Source organism: Plectropomus leopardus, chromosome 9 (genome assembly GCF_008729295.1).
Source record: "Plectropomus leopardus isolate mb chromosome 9, YSFRI_Pleo_2.0, whole genome shotgun sequence".
NCBI classification, from domain to species: domain Eukaryota; kingdom Metazoa; phylum Chordata; class Actinopteri; order Perciformes; family Serranidae; genus Plectropomus; species Plectropomus leopardus.
The window spans coordinates 20,170,116-20,189,932 of record NC_056471.1 but is presented as its reverse complement, the minus strand read 5'-3'; the positions used below and the strand labels follow the sequence as shown (position 1 = coordinate 20,189,932).

Below are 19,817 nucleotides of genomic sequence, written 5' to 3'. Positions count from 1 at the left end.
AGAGTTCAGAACTGTTTATGCCAACACTAGAGCTACATTTTTATGATTTATATTTTAAATTCATTTTTTTGAAACTATATTTAATACAGCTGCCATAATAAACACTGAATAAATGTGGAATTCAACCAGGGAAATTAAACCTAGGATATATTTTACTTATGTTTTACTGCTATGTTTGTATCTGTCACACTGTGGTAAGAGGTGTTTCATCTTCTCATCTCTCGCTGTCTCTGCAGATGTGATCCACACTGTGGGGCCGATTGCACAAGGAGGAGTGGGAGAGGAAGAGAAGAAAGCCTTGAGGTCGTGCTACAAGAACAGCCTGACAACAGCCACCAAAAATGCTGCACGCACTGTGGTAAGTACGGTGGGGTGGGGAGAGATGATGGAAACTGGGGGTGGTTGTTGAGGAAGGATGAAGAGAGACTGAGCTGTTTGTTGTTGTGGTGGAGAGAACGAAGGTGTGCTGAGAGATTAGATTAAAGCGGAGAGGTTAAGGAAGAGAACAACTAAAGACTGCGACTGAAAAAAGTAAAACAGTAAAAGACTGAGACATTTAAAAAATATTCCACCTGCAGCTAAAGATAAAGATCCATCACAAGTAGATTTTTCAAAGAAAACTACATTCAAACTGAGATAGATGGAGAGAAGGGAACAACAGGAGCTGCAGGTAGGATTGTTGAGTTGTAAGAGGGTTTTTTGAAACACACCAGGCGGGAGGTTTCACAACTGAACGAGGTGTTAAAGTCAAAGAAAAACACCAAAGTGACATGAACATAAAGTCAGAAGTACAGTAGAAGAAATATAAATGCTGTCTATTTGTAGTTTCCCTACGCACGAGTAGAATTTAAAACAGATGTAAAATGTATCTGTTACAAATAATTTGTGATTTTAACAAGTGCATACAGCATGTGTTATATTTTTTTTTCATTAAATTGCATTTGTGCCCTCTGCCTTCAAAAAATGTCTATGTACAACAGTTATTACTATATGCTGATTTGACTGATACTGTGATATAAAGTCAAGTCAAGTCCATTTGTATTGGTACAGCCCAAAATCACAAATTTGCCTCACAGGGCTTTATTGACACTGATAAAATCTCAGTACATCCTTCCATTGATCAAGCAACAGCGCTGTGTGTTTTAACCCCTAAAGCATTTTTTCGTTAGTTCACTTCCATTGACTTTAATGTTTACCTTTTGCCTTGAGGAACCTGTGAGTCGTGTCTCCTCTCACCTCATGTTGCCAACTCCACAATCTGGTCAAACTAAGAGGTCTGGAGACACAGAGAGCATCCTGGCATCTGCTCGTACTGCAGCATTTGACAGCAGGCTGAGAATCTGCCAGATTTGATTCACTTTGAAGTTTATTGGCTGCTCTTCTCAATTCAGAACCAGTGGTGTGCCATGAACCTGTCGGACACGGATCCCAATGACTTAATATTATAATGCACAAGATTATTATATCACAAATCATTTTTTAAAATTGTAATTTTTCAGCAATAGGGTTAAGGGCTTGTATGTATTTACATCCAGTAATTACTTACTGTAACTAATTACTATTTAGCAGCCTATTGGTGCAGTCAGCCTTCTCTGAACAGGTTTAAATTACCTATATGGTAATAATAATCCACCAGACTCCATAAACAGAAACAGTAATTTTACCTCACAGCACATGGGAGATGCTCGATTGTTGAGATTTTTTGTGTTATTGTGCAACTTTCTAAACCAAACTAATGTGTTGTCCATGGCAGTAGAGTAGGGTTTATATATGGCAATGACATAAATAAGGTCATAAAGGGAAAACATTTCAGTGGGGTTTGGAAAATAAGCGTGTAACATACTTGGACTAAATCTGATTTTTTTTTATTTAAAAACACAGGGAGCACTACTGGAAAACTACAAAGTGATATATTCACCTCAGAAACCAAAAATGGAGTATGGAGCCAATCTTGAAGTGTTTAATAGCTAGTTTTCTCTGTTATACATGAACATTTTTTAACAAGGAACATCAAAAGGCAACACCGCATAACAAAATAATACAGAAGCAGCAACATACAGTACATTACATTATATACATTCTTTATACAGCCTTCTCAAGTGGGAGAAGGATACTTTTTAGCTGGGAGCAAGTTACTTCATGATCAAACCAGGAAGCTGCAGACAGTGCCCCAGCAGTCCTCTCAGGCCCTAATCAGAGTCTTTTAACATGCAGGCTGCCTGCTCCATGTTCAGGTAATCCTCCATCCACGAATCCCTGGAGAAGCAGGCTGTTTTACGCTCCGTCCAGTTTAAGCGAATTAGTCTTTTAGTAGATAAGTAACCCAATGTCCAGAGCCAGCCAACAGTGTCTCACTATTGTTTGGCTTCAGGCCTAGCAGGCATATGGGACAAACTGGAGACATTAAAGTTGAAAAACTCTGACATGAGGGATATCTCTTCTAACCAGAGTTTAAACAGCTGGACGGTCCCAGAGCAGGTGGAGTAATGAACCTTTACTGCCAGAACTATGCGACCATAAATCTTGGTGTTTGTGATCCATCTTGGATAACGTGACAGGGTTAATATGCTCTACTCAGAATCTTATATAGTATAATCCCAAATCAAACACATTTAGAAGAGTTCAACTCAGACTGATTTCACTGAGAAAAAGTCAAGGATGTGTTGAGGTCATGCTCCGAAGCCAGCTGGACATGGGAGTATGTTACTGTGTGTAATTCTATCTAACTAATAGAAGGCGCCACATTTACCGTTAACGCCCCTGCAGCTGTATCAGAGCTGTGGTCAGTTTCTGCGCTATAAAATCTGACAATTGATCTCACTTAATATAAGTTTAGAAACCAACTGCCTATAAAAAAGTAAAGTAAATATAACTCTAAATTTTAATTTCTGTTTATTTTATATCTAAGTGTTAATTTTACTTGAGATTTAGCTGTATTTACTTAATTTTGTGAAGTTGTTGCCACTAAAAAACAACAAGTGTTGGCAACTTCAGTAAACCAAGTTAGTCTGACTTAACTTGATCATCAAAAAGACAATTTAGCCAATGATGAAGATAGGAGATCTGTGAGTTCTGTTTTGTTTACCTATTTAAAAAAAATACAAATATGACTGATTAGTTGGCAACAAGCAGAATACAGATGACTGTTGCTGAAACTTAGAAAGAATGATTTAATTAAACTCGTCATTTCAATTTGCAACAACATCACAAAATTAAGTAAATGAGACTAAATTTTCAGTAAACTTAACAATTATATATAAATTAAAGATAGCTTAAGATTAATATTTATATTATCTTACATTTTTTGGTGCAGTCAGTTTTTTAAGATTTTTTAAAGTAAAATCAACTTGTCAGAAAGAGAATTTGGTGCTTCTGCTTCATGAAAGATGTGTCTTCCCATCTGTCTAACAACAATACTCACATGCTAAAATATGTTTCTGCTGTTAGCTCTTTGTGACCTTCAAGTCACAAAGAGCTAACTCTCTAAATCAGTTTCAATGAAAGCGAGGAGCGACGAAATCCAAACTCCTTGTTCTGTGTAAAAATGCTCTCTAAGGTTCAGCTGAAGCTATTAAAACTTAAGCTGCTGAAATCGAAAAGTCAAATGGCTATCTTTCAAAGTTTTACAGTCTCTTAGCACCAAATTGCCTCTTTGTGTTTTCTCTGGACTGTGCTCCCTGCTGAGATGCATTTGAGGGAAAGTCACAAAAAAGGGAATTTGGAACCAAAAATACTGAAGCTTTGAAGTATAAACTTTTGATGTGGCTAATTCAGACAGCTGAAGCCTCATTTTTATTTGGCTTGAAATTGCTTAAAGAAGAGATTTCCTTGCAGACAGATGCATAGAAAGAACAATAAGAACAGGCCTCCCAATGATCCTGAAATAGACATAAAATGCATTCAATTCATTAATTAAAGAATAAAGCCTTAGCTGGTAAAGAAATGCCTGAAATCAATCTTTCATAAAAGGTAGACATAAAAGGTAGGATTTTATTTTTTCTGACGTTGCATTTTAAAATTCCTTTTTTTTCCATCTTGTTCCCCGCTTTAAAAAAAAAAAAAAAAGAATTTACCATCAACAGCATCAAAAAAGTCCTGTTTTATCTTACAATAAACATTTGTTTAAAATTGTCCCTATCCCAAAGTAATTGATGGCGGTTCATGTTTTTTTCTCTCAAGGGAATAATTCACCCACAAAACGACCATTTGTAAAGCAATTAGCTACCTCAAATTTGAAAAGAAAACTTGTTTTTCATGTACGAACATATTCATGTATTGATTGTTAGGGAATTACGTTCAATAACAGCAACACTATATCAAAACACCCGCTTACAAACTTTCAAACAACTTGGTCAGTATAATCTGAATCTCTTTTGTGGATGAAATATTCCTTTAAAGTTTATTCTGGATGTCATTAAACATCTTTATAAGTCTTAAACTGAATGAACACTCATCAATGCAACCATCAGTGCTTTCAGTGGGCAAATGAAAATGTGACCAGCAATTTTAGAGTGAAAGATGCCAAGAAAAGAAGGTGAGATGGATGCAACAGATGTCCCCAACAGGATTAAAAACAATGAAAAAACAGGTATTGAAAAGGAGACTTTGAGGTTCACGATCAGTATCTTAACCCCTAAGAGAATAGTTTTAAGACATACTTTGGGGAAAAAATAATCCTTTAAGAGCACTCAACTGCCAAAACACAGGTGGCTATTACTGTGGAAAGGCCACAGTGAGTTGTTAAAGAGCTGCTGGCGAGAGACTCTTACTGTCGTTTTTGAGAACCAGCACCTCTTCAACACGTTGTCAGTCAATGTAACAACTCCTTTTACAAGTCTATCCTGTTGGACGCAAAACTGATCACAGCCGCTCACAGCGGGATGAAACTATTTGCTGTGTTTGTGTGAAAGTGTATTTTTACACAGAATCAAACGATGGTGGTTGCTCCTGTGTGTAATTATATACTGCATCGCAGTATCCCGCGATCAAAGGAAGCATGACGGGCGTGACGTTTAACCCAGCCCGCAGGAGTGCGCCAGGCTCTGATGCAAATTTTGCATAGTATAGTCATAACCCCTAGGTCGGACACGTGATGCACACTGGTCCAGATAGACTTTTCCCATAGACTTACATCGGGAAAGGGGCATCCGTAAATCGGTGAATAATTTTTTGTGGCTGTATCCAGGCTTCCCATAATACATTCATGCATTAAACACATGAGCATCCTCCTGTTGCGTGACATAAATCATATGCATTGGCAACACTTTCTAGACAATAACATGGCATAATATGTTAATCACAATCATTTACCGTCTTTTTTATATGGCGGCTGATCTCGACCCTCATTGTTTTCCCAGTTTGCCGACATGCACGGCATCTTCTTCTTAGTATTAGCCGCTATGCTAACAGCTGCTTTTTTAAATCTCCCGCAGTTGGTTAGACACATAACCACATTGTCAAAATTTCACACTTGTGCCGCCCATGGGCACGTCTCTCTGGCTTTACATTTTATACAGACCTTGTTTCGGGGCTGTTATTACCTCCATTCCTGGCACAGAGTCAAGACCACTCTGTGCCCCCTTTCTGGGAACAGAGGTGTTTATGCAGAACAGCGAGGGGGCACAAGGGCATGATATTCCCACCTTGAACAGGCAGCGTAAATGCGGCTTAACATGGCAGAAGCCGAATGCAGAACTCAAGGTTTCAAAACGGCAGTCCACAAACCAATTAGTGATGTCACATTGGCTACGTCCATTATTTATAGAGTCTATGGTCTGAACCTAGCCTGGCCCGTTCTCACAGTCATGGAAAACCTGGAAAAGTCATGGAATATCACAGTTACATTTTCATGAAATTAGTAAAAATCATTGGAAGTTTTGAAAAAGTCATGGAATTTTGTTGCTTTTAAAGAAAATGTAACGGTAATTTTCTATGCATAACCTTACATGAAATGTAACATAACATCAAATTATTTTTTTTTAGCTGTCAATGTAATGTAGTGAGATTTCATTTGTTGTCATGCATATTTCTCCATTTTCTCCTCGCATTCAGTCTCTCCCTTCATCGATGCCAGTATACTCAAACTGTGTTTAAGTAGAGATTGAATCTGATATGTTTTAAAAAATGCTAGGCAAGCGAGGCAAGTAAAAATTATTTTAAGTCCATGAAAATGTCCATGAAAAGGTGTAGGAAACCCTTATTCTACGTGTGTCATTTTGAACCACACTAAAAAAAACCCTTATGAGTTACCGAATCAACCAGGACTGAACTGTTATGAATAATTACTTATATATAACTTTGTATATATTATAACTAATAATAAGTTATATTGCCCCCAATGACGGTCAAAATGTCCACCTGTATAATTATTATAATAACATCTGGTTAATGGCTGAGATGGGAAAGCCTTTCACACCAGGCCTCGGTAACAAAGGATGATCGACAGATTGGTCTTTAAATAGACTCAGTCAGAGAAAAAAGCTGCCATAAGAAACAATCAGGAGAAAGACTCCATTGAACACGAGCAGAGAGTTTGATATCTGTGTATTGTTGCGTGTGTGTGTGTGTGTGTGTGTGTGTGTGTGATGAAAGTTAGTTGTTATGTGATCATCAGCACTAGATGGTAACCATTTTCTTTGTCCTCTTTACTCTGCAGGCTTTCCCCTGCATCTCCACTGGAATCTACGGTCAGTGTTTGTGTCACCTCCTATAAACCAGAACAAATGCGTGACTTATGCGTGCTCTCTCTGTGTGTGTGCGTGTGTGTGTGTGTGTTAAAATCATTGTCATACATTTACTCCAAGTGTTTGTGTTGCTTCGGGCTTCACACTCAAGCTGATGATTTTTCTTTGAGTGAGAGAGAAAAAAATATCATTTTCATCCAACAATAACAAAAACACATCTTTGTTCCTGTGTTTATATGCTGCACAACACCGGCTGTGTTTTCCATCACATGCTTGTTTCCAGTATCTGTCTTTCTGTTTAACCAGAGTGCTGAGCCACCCGCTGCCACTTGTCACATTATCTCCTGCAGCCCAGAGGTGGTTCTCAGATTAAGGCCTGGGATTAGGACTGGCAGATTAAGATAGATTAGGCCGGAGATTGTGTCAGATTGACTGTAATCCCCCTTCACACTGGCAGGAGAGAGAGTTAAGGATAGTGTTTAAACACTCCCCGGGGTGGTTCGGGTGCGAGGGCCTGTTGTCGACACTTACGACTCCCCTGTTGCTAGAGAGAGGAAAGGCCAGAGTTCTGATTGGCTCAGTGTGTCATCCGTGTCTTCCTCTCTGTCGTGCCTGTTTGACAGTGTCTCTCTATTTCATCTTTTTAAGAGAACCTCCACTGTTTTTTTTTTCCTCTGTCATTTGGGCTCATTTTTAAAAAGTCTTTTATGTTACCTAACAGCTGTTAAATCATGGCACTCCTCTCACTGCTCTTTATATCAACCAACTTTTTGATGTGATGAAATTGGAAGATAATGGCGAGCATATGCCAACTGTACTGCCAGCCAATCATATAAGCAGTTTTTAATAATAATTAGAGCTTTCAGAGAAAAACAAACCATTAGTGGAAAAAAGACATGCAGCAGTCATCCTAAATACCCACAAAATAACCCTTCAAGTAACACAGACAGGTGTTTTCAATCAAACCTTTTCAGACCTTGTTACAGTTCAGGTGGGAAGACCTACTCTGATTACTTATTAGTGAATACGTTTTGGTGGAGAGACTAATTGCTTGATTATGTTCTGTGACAGTTTTTTTTTTCAGTGGGCTTGTGTTACACAGGAGTTGAAGTAAGCGGTCAGGGTCAGCTGTGTTCCGATTGGACGTGGAACGTGGCTTTTGGCATTAAAAAGCCACACACACACACACACACACACACACACACACACACATTACATTGTACCAGCTTGTTCTCTTTCGGAACTCGTAAAATACCACCACTTTGTCAGTGCAGCGTGACAGTGCTACACAAAAATCCACCTTTTGCATCGACGTGAAACAATGCTGGACGGCGTCAGGTTGAAATGCAGCTGGTAATTACATAATATAAGGAACTCAAGGCCACCTATGGAGAGGGCAAGGGGGGCGGTAGATGGGTCCAACGAACCCAGACTTTTATGCAAAAGTCCAGTGCTTGCTTCCCATCTGAATGTAGGGAGGAAACATGTTTTGCATGTGGTTTTTTTAACCACATGCAGCATAATTCCACCCTGTGCTTGTGTTGGCATAACAGTAGTGGCATCCCAGACTGTCATCAGCAGAAGGATACCTGGAGCGTAATATGCAGACGATGAAGTTCACTGCAACTTGGGATGAGAACATGTTGATTACAATAACGACCTAAAGTTTGCTAGAGTATGACCTGTAGGTATGAATAAAACAAAGGATTTCATTGGTCAAACATACATTTCTGCAGGTGGAAAACCACTGGAATCATGATCTGCCCGAATATTTTTCCTCCCTGAGTGTTCTGCAAGGATGTGCAAGAACCCACAAAATCAGTTTTTATAAATAACTGTGCAAATTTTCTGGATGAAAATTCAAGCATGGTGGGGAAACAGCTCTAAGTACCTAGAAGTATATAATGTTGGAAACATATTGGAAACTTTGCAAATGCTATCTTCAAACATATACTACGCAGGAAATAGTAGTTACTGTTTGTAAACAGTATCGCCAGTGAAAGTAAAAGGTAACCCCGATTCAACCCACTTTGTGTTTCAATTTCATTATATTTCAGTTTTTCTGGCAATGTGGTCATGATTTATGTAGCTTTCTTTTGGATGCCCACTGCTTTCTGTCTAGCACCTGGTTGCGACCTTTTAATGAAGTCCTGACCTCACCTGCGTGCTGAGCCAGGAACATCACAAACACAGAAAATCAGAGGAAAATAAGGAAAAAATACAGGCATAGGGCAGAGTCTCTGAAGGTAAATATATATAACCACACATTTCTAGTGGGTCATAAGTGATCATTGAGAGTAATTACATCGTTTTTGTAAGCCTGCAATAGTATACCTTTAAAAACCTTTTCTTATTAGGTTAATTAAATTTAATGGGGATGGCATGTCATTCAAAACATATTTAATGTGTGAATTAGAAGCATATGAATGTAATTTCTAACAAAGGAGTGAGGCAGGTGTCATTCAGGCAGTCTGCACATACCCACACAGTCCTGAAAGCACCTGTGTAGGTGGACCATATTAATTCATTTTAAAGATACTTCTACACCATCAGATGAACAAGACTATTAGTCTTGAATATTAGCTTTGGAAAGGCAAACTTTGCCCCCCCCCCCCCCCCCATCAAACTGTAAAATAGTTTATGTAGGGTAACATAAAAGGTCCGGTTTGACAGATAACATTACATCTCTTGCTCTGAGTGTATTCTGATGTTGAAACAATGCATTGTTCAGTGCTAATTTGAGTCCCCATGTATTCCCCTTTGTTCACATACTGAGCACTCTCTCTTGGTATATAGAATAATTACTGTATAATCACACAGTATGTGTTTGTTTGTGACTGAGCAGTTTGGCCAGATGATTCGTTTTTACTGCCTTTGTGCTATGTCTCCAGCAGTGGGGATAATTTTCCAACTCTGAAAGGTCTCGGTCGCCAAATGAATATTGAAGAAGTGCTGTAGTCTTTCTCCATCTGTCTCCTCGTAACCAACAAGTGTATCATGTCTGCACCTCGGCGGAATAGGCGAGTCAAGATGAGAGGAAGTGAGAAAACACAGAACAGAGTGTTAGAAGAGTATAAGGAACAGATACCTGTCTTGGAAAAAAAAAACCCAAAACAATGCAGGCAGCAACCTGACACAAACGCAGAGATCTGTCGCTGCACCTGTTCTTGCAAATTATGTGAATGTTTTTTGTTTGTGTAGGATATCCACCTGAGCAGGCTGTGCATGAGGCGTTAGCGACTGTGAGGGAGTATCTGGATGAACATCATGACAAGGTATGGTGTGTGTGTGTGTATGTGTGTGTATGTGTGTGTATGTGTGTGTACGTGTGTGTATGTGTGTGTGTTTGTGTCTGCATGATTGGCAATTTCTCCCTACCATTTCCTCAAGGTATTATTCCTTTCACAGCTGTTGTGTTTGTTTTCGGGTGGGAGCGGGGAGAAGGCTGCATTGAGAAAACACACACACTCACACACAGCGACACACACACATTTAACACACACTCCCAAGTTCTGGCTCTCATGCTCATGGCCAAGTCTGCGTTTTAATTGGCTCCTTGCGGGACTAAACCCGACTAACACAAACACACATGCACGCAGACGCACTTTCTCTCCGGAGGAACAGCGAGTGGAGAAAAGACAAAATGATGGAATAGATGACTGGAGGGGAGGGACGGAGGGGGAGAAGGGGGGGCTGATGGGAGACTGGAACAAAGAGGAAACTTTCCAATCAGTCGTTAACATGTTCTAAACTCTCCTCCCCTCTTCCTCCTTTACACCTCAGGTCCCCTCCCACTTTTCTTTTCAATCTTTTTCTCTGTCTCTAACCACCGTGCTTTATCACCTCCCAGAGAGGGTGTTGACGACGTTAGCGTTAGCGCTGGAGTCTCCAGAGTCTCTGTAGCAATACCAGTCGACTGATGCCGTCAGCCGAGCTCAACAAACGAACATTAAACATCACACGCCTCACCATGGAGGACAACAATCAACAAGACCTAAACGGCTGAATACAAGACCAGAAAGCCAAATGAACGAGGCTCCTATTTAAATTCTGCACAGAAATACTGTTTTTTAACAGAGGCAAAAAGAAGTTTATTGTGAACAAATGAGATGGTGAGACGGAAGTTATTTACATACATATAAAGTAAGAACGTTCACCAGAAGAGGTTTATTCTATAATTGAAGCAGCTCCGTTTTGCATTTTTATGCTGTGTTTTGTTGGGTTTACTCTGGCTTGCAGAGCTTTAATGTTGAAAATGAAATTGAAAATTACACACAGTAAGAAGCACAAATGGACTCAAGACATGAGGCAGTTTGCCAACACTCTGAATCAAGTGTAATAATAAAAAACATGAATCATTTATTCGTCAATCACAAACAAAACTGTTGCAAGAAAGTAAAACCGAAGCAGCCCATAAGTTTCATAGTTGTTATATTTTAAAAATCAGATTTATAGTTGACCTGAAAGTTTCAGCACAACTGATGTATGACATTTGAGAAAACCCCACAAGACAAATTTACTATCTGTTATGGCTTTTTTCCCCACAATCTTTATCAGAAAGAAATAACATTTTGAACAAAGCTGACTGTAGGCTATGTCTGTTGTACAGTTTGCTTCATATGTCTAGATAAGCGCAGTCATTTTTTTGAAGGTTTCAGTTTCCTCTAGTGAGTGCTGTAGTTGATGCCGATTTGTCTCAGAATATGGAGCGTAAACTCCAGTACCACGCTTCATCGTTTCAAGGAGATAGATGAAAGAAGTGCTGAAGGAGAGATTGCATTGAAGGCGGTGGAACAGAGGATCTCTGTACTGTTCGCATTTCCCAATGATAATAATGATAATGGTACCAGCAGGAAATTTTCAGTGATATTTTGAAACAATGGCTACAAAAGCAGCTTCTCACTTCTATATTTTTTTGCAGACTGAAACGTCAGCAGTGGTTAGCTGATTATATCAGCTGTAGCTTTTGAGCTGCAGTAACTGATTGATTGCTGTTACGAAGTGTTTATTGGCACCAGTGTGAGAATATAGCAGCTATTCGACCCCAATTATTTCACATCTTTGTATTTTTAAAATAAGATTATTACCTGTACTACATGCGCACCTGAGGGTAAGAAAGCTAAGATGTAGTAAGAAAATAACTGAAATAACCACATTTATTGGACATCAGTGTTGTTAACACAACAAACACAAAGAATGGTATGGCTCCTCAATAGTTAATGTATTTTTTCTAGTTAAGTATATCAAAAAACTTCTCAAACATACTTTGGTTTTTATCAAGCATTTTGCATAATAATTGAAATTAAACACTGTCAAAATCTATCAAAACAGTCAGTGACTTTTGACATGCCTGAATTAAAGCATATAGGTGATATTTAGGGCTGGTACCAGTCAATTTCAGATATTCTCTGAGGTTTAAGTGGCATATTAATGTGGAAAAAACAGCAGTTTGACTCTGCAAATTATTTTAAGATATGCTCACTCTTGAACTCAGAAAAAAAGAAAAAAAAATTGAACATCTACAATTTCATAGATTGGCAGACTCCATCCCCTGCTCAGGATTATGTGGTACGATCGAGAGCTCCAGAACAGCTACTAAATGGACCTTGTGGTAACTTTCTTTTCTCAACTATTGTTTCAGTGTCAAGAATGAACTTTGACTTCAGTTTGGAAATCATTTTATTTTGCATTTACTCAATGCAAACTAAAAGCTGGTAAAATACAGTATTATATAAAATAAAAAGCCTAATTATCATAAGGTCAGTGAGAGGAATATCTGTGCAGGGTGTAAAAAATGAACTTTGCATTGCTGAAAATGTACATGCTGTGTGTCTCCCTAAAGGACAGGCGGTTGTGAGAGAGCCCATTACATTCACTTGATGTTATTGTTAGCTTTAGCATCTCCAGGGTCTCTGTTGCAACAGTATCAAAATGAGCTCCCCACTGCTCCCATTTTCTGGAGGCCATTTTGCATCTCTCCTCGCAAGCATTTGCTTTAATTTGAATGAGGGAGGCAGAGAAATGGCGCAAGTGGAGGCAACTCAGTGTGGAGGTTAGAGATTTCGAACCTTTGCCCAGGGGATGTAGTTACTTACCACATATTTCCATATCTTCCCTTTTAGCCTCCATTCAAATCCTGGCTAGAGATGGTAATTGTGCAACGAGCACTGGACTGAACAACACAGGCTGCAGGCTAGCAGGCTGCCGTCTTTGAAAGCAACGAGAGTTAAACTTCCACACCAAGCAGAGAGAAATAGAAACAGCCCGGCTATAAATTGCACTGCCTTGCCCCAAAACGGAAAAATCAAAACCTTTGTAGAGACATTAGGGAGGAAATAATGTTTGTCAGAGGCAGAGAAATAAGAGAGCACAGCAGGGCTTATATCCCTGGAAGCATCTTTTCACTGTAGCTACGATAACTTTAATCATCAGGGCGCATATAGTGCTGTGTACTGTACTGCATGTCCAGCTATACAGAATATAATGTAAATATTATAGACTGCAGAGATCCAAAGAGCACAAGAGCACAGAGCATAAAGATTGTTTATTGATGTAAAATAGCTGCACTCACTCAGCCGGTGTCTTAATATTATTTGAAAGCTATTATCTTTATGGGTTTGTGTGCTCTTTTTGTGTGTGTATGTGTATGTGTGTAGTGGTAAGTCTGGGTTGAGCTGAATTGTGTTCCTTACACAGTAATGAGAGAAACTGAGGGCTTAATGCCAAATGTACACACACACACACACACACACACACACACAGTGTTACACTCAGGGGCATGCAAAAAAACAAACAAAGTTGCTTGTCACATACTCACACACACAGAGACTTGTAATTCTATCTTTGTGAGGACCTTCATTTACATTATTATCCCAAGCCCCTCACCCTAACCTTAACTCTTACAGCTAAATGCCCAACCCCAACACTTATCTTAACCAAAACCTCAATCTAAAGGCCCAGACACACCAAACCAACACCAAACAAGTAGAGGCAATGATGGCAGACTGTTGCTTCGCCCCACGTCGCCTGAGTCTCGGACAAAAAGTTGCACTTGAACACATCGCAAAGACTACAGTCAAAGGCAGACTATTATGTTCTGCCCCTGTGTGAAAGGATCTCCATAGCAGGAGGTGGCGGTAGTCTGTATTTGTCATTCAAAAAGGAAAACCCGAAAAACTGATAGGATGGATTCAAGACGCTAGTTTGCCAGTTAGCACATTAACAGCATGACCCGATGTTGAAAGAACAAAGGAAAATGACCGTGCTGCTAAAGACCTCAATGGCTCAAGAGCTCTTGTGTTTGTTTCGATCTCACGCCCTCTTGACTTTAGTTGTTTGTTTGCTTTTCTCACTTCCATTTCTCTTCTTGTGCACTGAGCTGAGCTGCCAATCAGAGTGCTTTCACAGCTCCACCATTTCCAAGACTGATGCAACGTCCTGAATCGGCAAAAACACAGCTGACTAGGGCTGATTAGTGTCAACAGTGCATGATCAAGTGGCAACCTCCTTAAAAATGAAACCAATACAGTGGTGCCAAAAACTGCAGTAAACAGAGGAAATCCTCATGGACCGCCATGTTAAAATGCCCAGATATAAAGCAGAAATAAACATGTTTACAGACTGGAACAAAAAAATGTTTTGTTTTTTGTTTTGTTTTGTTTTGTTTTGTTTTGTTTTGTTTTGTGTGTTTGTTTTTGTCTCTACTGCTAATTTCAACCTTCATGACAACTGTACAGGGGGGGGATTTTTCTATAACTCACCTATGTAAACAGGTGAGTTATAGAAAAATCCCCCCCCTGTACAGTAAGTTCAATAAGGGCCCAAATTACACAGTTACTCCAAAACAGAGTCCAAACAGTGTACAAACAGACACACAGCCAAAATGCTGAACTTGAGGCTTCAAAACAGCAGTGCGCAAACCAATGGGTGATGTCACAGTAGCTATGTCCATTATTTATACAGTCTATGTGCGGGACACACTGAAAAATTTCTGGCCCCAGACACTCATCGGCAGCCCAATATTGACCAATCGCAGACTGACGGCCTTAGAATTGACCTTAAAATCAAGTGTTAATCCTCAAACAAGCCTTAGAAAAAGTGAGGATTGACCATAATGTCCCCACTTTCCAAGAATGTTCTCATTTTGGTCCTCACTAAGTAGCAAGTACATGAACACAAACACACACATACACACACTTCAATAGAAGTACTTGTAGACCTACTCTCTCTCTCTTTCTCTCTCTTTCTCACACACACAATACATTTCCAGCCCTCTGTCCCCAGCACACAGTGTAATAAGTGCTGTGTTGTGGTATGATCATAATAGGAAGCTAATAGGGGAGTAATGGACTGATGCATTAGCTGTTTTCGCCTGATATCGCCTCCGCACAATGTCACACACTGTTACATTGTTTCCCCCTGCTGTTGATGAATTCATGGTTATTGCATATGCTTGTAATAAAGGTCATTGTGCATGTGTGTGTGTGTGTGTGTGTGTGTGTGTCAGCTGGACAGAGTCATCTTCTGTGTGTTCTTGCCGACGGATAAGGAGCTGTATCTGCAGAACCTCCCGCTCTACTTCCCTGCTGGTGAGTTGTCTTTCACACATACACACACATATACACACACACTTGCCTATACAGCGACAACAGCTCAGCTCAATTTAGCTTCACACACAAATAGAGACACACAGTGGTGTGATAAACACTCCATCCACTGTGTGTTATTTGCTCCTCCAGTACATTCACAAATACACGAGGACCATTAGACACATAATAGTGTGTATACATAGCACACTTAATTGTGTTTAATTACATCAAATTAACATACTTTGCTCCACACATGCACACATACATGCAGTAACATATAAAACATTTAAATAAACATGAAGATGCACAGAGATCATCTCATGTTTAACCATCAATTTTAATGCACAATAGCACAAACACATTTTTACTGACACACAGTCCATATGATGTATATATTCTCTTTATTGGCGTGGCCTTTTCCGCAGCGACAATCTGGGAAACTGCCTCGTTATTTCACTTGAGTATTTATCAGATTTATCTGATCTGTTAAATCTGTTTGTACATGAATTAACATTTGTTCTGGTGAGTTAAGATGCCGTGTTAAATGTCAAATAGTGATATGTCATTAAAATTATGGTCTGTATTAATGCCAGTACTTTGGCCCTTGCACCAAAATCAGTTTTCAGGTGATTTTACGGTCGCAAACAAATTTCCATTGCTGCAATAAAATCAGAAGAGTTTTACCTCAGTTGGTGTGCACACCTGTGATCTCGATTGTTTGGTGTAAGTTGGCCATTAAACTTTCTCATCTTTATATTTGGACAAAAAATCAAACATGTTAAATATTATCATAGGACTGGAAACAGGTAGAGACGGCTAAATTCAAACATTGTATTTATATAGTTTAACTCACATATAAACAGCAATATAGTTCGTTATTTTAGGCTGCGTTCTATGCTGTAACTTTTCCTTTTTCTATCTTGTTTTCTACCTACCAAAGTTATCTACGTGTTTGTTTATGGAAAGTTATTACATAGCCATGTAGCTTTTATTGTTACAACTAAATTGCTGAAGTTAAAGTTGTTCTTCAGAAGGTTTTATGGACTGTAGTAGGACATGCATTGATTAACATTATAGCCCGCGAAAACCAACATGGATCCATTCACATATGTGATCTCAGAGACACACTTACATATGTGTTTTAAGTGTAAATGACAGTATTTCTGTGTCCGCCCCTTTAGCCTGACCAGTGACAGCAGCTTATTGTTCAGGTAACCAGCACAGTGTGCATCTACATGTGTGGTCTGTTCTATTCAAAGTAATAACTACATTTAGTCCGTTGAGGGGAAATCCTAACCCTTGTGTGAAATGTAGGTGCTGTTTTGCCTTATTTGCACCTCAGTTAAATTAAAACGCTATTTGCATTCTTTGACTTCATGAATGCAGCAAATGGACACTGCTGGCCTACAAACTGTTAAGAAAGCTGAGTAATTATAGCATTCTCATGATGTGTTCAATGTAATCTTGTAAAAGGTAGGTTTTAGCAAGAAATCTGAATAAATAAAGTAGATTGAAGTAGAAATTTGTTGATGTTTTCACAGCAATATATAACAGAAAGTAGAAAAGGAATCACAACATATATATATAGTAGAAAGGCTTTTGAAGATTATTTTTTTTAAATGTTTTTAATGTGAAAGAAAATTATTTAAAATGTTGTTTTATAAATTTGTATGATTTAGCTTGTGCTCATTCACACATAGTGTAATGATGGGCTGAATTACTTTAAATTACAGTGCATTCTGTGCGATTTTGGGCTGTCCCACACGAAAGATGATCAACATGAAAGAAACATGGCGATATCTTTGATTGTGGCTCTAAAACGGTGGTCCTGCGTAGCACAGTGAGAGAGATTCAAGGATGGCCCTTTTCACGGTCTTGCGATTAAGCCTGGGATTAAATTCTGTCAGAAATTTAGGACACTGTGTGACTGCTGTTACGCTGACCTACGTCTACTAACCAACCAATAGAAATGTAACATGAAATGACACACCGATCAGCGCGACACTGCTTAATGCTTGTAGATGCTAATGAATACTTGAAGCTCTTGTTGCAAAATTGGCATGCCAAGTTGGCCTGTTTTTTTCAGCCATGACCGCATCCACTTTCTCCTCCTCCTCCTCTTCTTCAGACCACATAAATGCTGCAATTAGAAGGGCTTGTTTTCATTTTCTGTTACCATTACAGAGATGTGTACAGTAGGCGTTTTCACCGCACAGTCTGCATACATCAAATTTAAAGTCGTACCCAAGTTTTTTCAGATCCACAGCTGCTAAATCTCACAGTCTGCAGGAAGCTTTAAACAGCTTTGTTATTTTTTTGGAGTGAAGTTTTCTTCTTTTCCCCTGGCATATAAAAGAAACAAAATAAGCAACAACAACAAAAAACCCCACTGGTTTCAGCAATCGACTATCGGCCAAATTGTTATTGTAAACATCGGTATCAGTTTTACAATAAGTGAATCCGTAGCTGTTTCCTCTAAAGGTTCATTGTGTTTGATTCAAGAAACAACCATGTTTTAAGCCTCGAAGGTTCCCCCTTCAATCTGCTAGTCCTGTCTCACCTGCTTTTCAAAATGGACTCGGCGAATGATGTGCCATCATTGCAGATTGATCAGTGTGGTTAAATGAAGTTTAGTAAATACGTAAATTTTTATGTTGGCTCGAGCTGTGACATGATGACTTCGCCCATTTGTTTTGATTACACCCGTGATTGATAGTGTTATAATGCCAAGCAGGCTGGGCTCCTAAACATGATCAGTCATTCACTCAATTATTCAAATTAAGCATCGGTATTACAACTGCAGCCTTAACCTCTAATGTCTTGCTTTACCGCTGCTATAAATCAAACTCACCTCTCGCCTCCAAAACATTTTGAGAGAAAGCTCTCAACCATCTCATGCTTTCCACTTTTATAAAACAGTTTGTTTTGGTTTGTTTTTTGTTTTTTTTTGCTTAAGAACAACAAAACAATCAGAAAGTTTCCAAATTTTCACCTTCACAAGTTTTGTACAGCTGGACAGTCATGCATCTAATTTGGTCAAGATCTTACCTGAATTATTCAGATTTATCTGGGTCAATAAAATTCTCATGTTCTAAAGAAGTTGGTGACATAAACAACTTAATTAGTGCCTTCACAACCTGCAAGACTTTACTAAGCAATTACAATAATCAGGCTTTGTTCACTTTTCTATTTCCACTTGTCAGAGATGTATGACAAAAATAGCAGCTACAAATTAACTGAAATAAGAAAACGTTGCCACTAAAGATAAACGACAATAAACGGACAAAATCTTGGCAGCATGAACAACAGAAAGCAAATGCCATGAAGCAACTTTGACTTTGAAAATAAAGAAGCTGCTGTTGTGTTGAATTTTAAATGAAAGGAGGATTTTCATGGTCTCTGTGGCAGTACAGTCAAAGCAGCAGAGAAATGCCTCTGGGGTTTGAATATATCACTCTGTACATCATTAATATGCATGCAGCTGCAACAGTTCAAGGCAATATGTATATACAGTATGCGTGACATTTAACATTATTATATTACCTTTACAGTTCAGTATGTTTTAAAAGCAGCGCACATAAAAAAAACTAACATATTAAGTATAAAAAAAGACCATAAAGTGAGGATTTAAAGTGTTTCACATGAGGCCTGACAGACAAGGAGTCAAAGAAGAAGAAGAGAGAAAAGAGGAGCAGCCTATTAAAAATAAGAGCAGAATCCAATCAACTCTGCAGCCATATCTCCCACATAAGCTTTAAAGTCAGACACTGGGTTAAGAGTCTTAATTTTTTTATCTTTTTGCAGGCAGATCCAACCAGTAGTGGCCGATACCAGGAAGGATTTCTCTCTCATTTCAGTTCAGGCCTCAGGGAAGATCAATTGCTAAAAATAATGGGATCTCAAACTGCGATGCCCTTGTACTGTCTACTTTATTAAAAAAAAAAGAAAAAAGAAAAAAGAAACTAAATATGTAGAGAGTTTACTAAGTAGTGTTTTGTGGTTTAAAATGTAACAATGATTCAGCAGAAGCAGCCATTTCACACTGATATAAAGTATAAATGAAAGTATAAGCTTATACGATAAGGCTGGTGATATTCTAAATTTCATTTCTTGTCAACAAATCCTATGAAAATGCCACATCTAACAATGTATTGATCCTGCTAAAAAAGTAATTCCTGTGTATCAAAGCCTGATACATCCTAGTCCTGCCATAGACCTCCATTGTTATCAATATTAAAAACACATCAATGAGTTGTATTGAACGACATGTTCCTTGAACTCGGGCACTGTAATTTGAGTTGGTCCATCTTCACTGTCTTTCTGGCTGAGATATTCAAGTGCGTATTAATCCACTGCTGAAAATAGTCCCTCAAAGCCCTAGTCCACATATACTCCGGTATTTCCTTAAACATAGCTTTATGTGTTATAATAACTTGTCCTCAAGTGCATTTTAGGTCATTGAAAAGAAACTTTTTTGTGTGAAGCGTGAAGATCAAAAACAGATTTCAGTGTGGTGGTGTAGACAACAACACCGAAAACAGAAGAG

At 38.8% G+C, this 19,817-nt stretch overlaps 1 protein-coding gene across 2 annotated transcripts in view; it reads left to right on the top strand.

Annotated features, from left to right (window-relative positions):
* Window positions 1-19,817, top strand: part of macrod1 (mono-ADP ribosylhydrolase 1) — a 153,357-nt gene that overhangs the window by 130,468 nt on the left and 3,072 nt on the right. The window contains exons 6-10 of one of the 2 annotated variants that reach the window (XM_042493076.1): window positions 237-358; window positions 6,656-6,686; window positions 9,885-9,958; window positions 15,190-15,271; window positions 16,453-16,482. In XM_042493076.1, the coding sequence (XP_042349010.1) occupies window positions 237-358; window positions 6,656-6,686; window positions 9,885-9,958; window positions 15,190-15,271; window positions 16,453-16,457 (314 nt within the window). In that variant the 3' untranslated portion in view covers window positions 16,458-16,482. The remainder of the gene's footprint in view (window positions 1-236; window positions 359-6,655; window positions 6,687-9,884; window positions 9,959-15,189; window positions 15,272-16,452; window positions 16,483-19,817) is intronic. The other variant, XM_042493074.1, reaches the window with a different exon arrangement.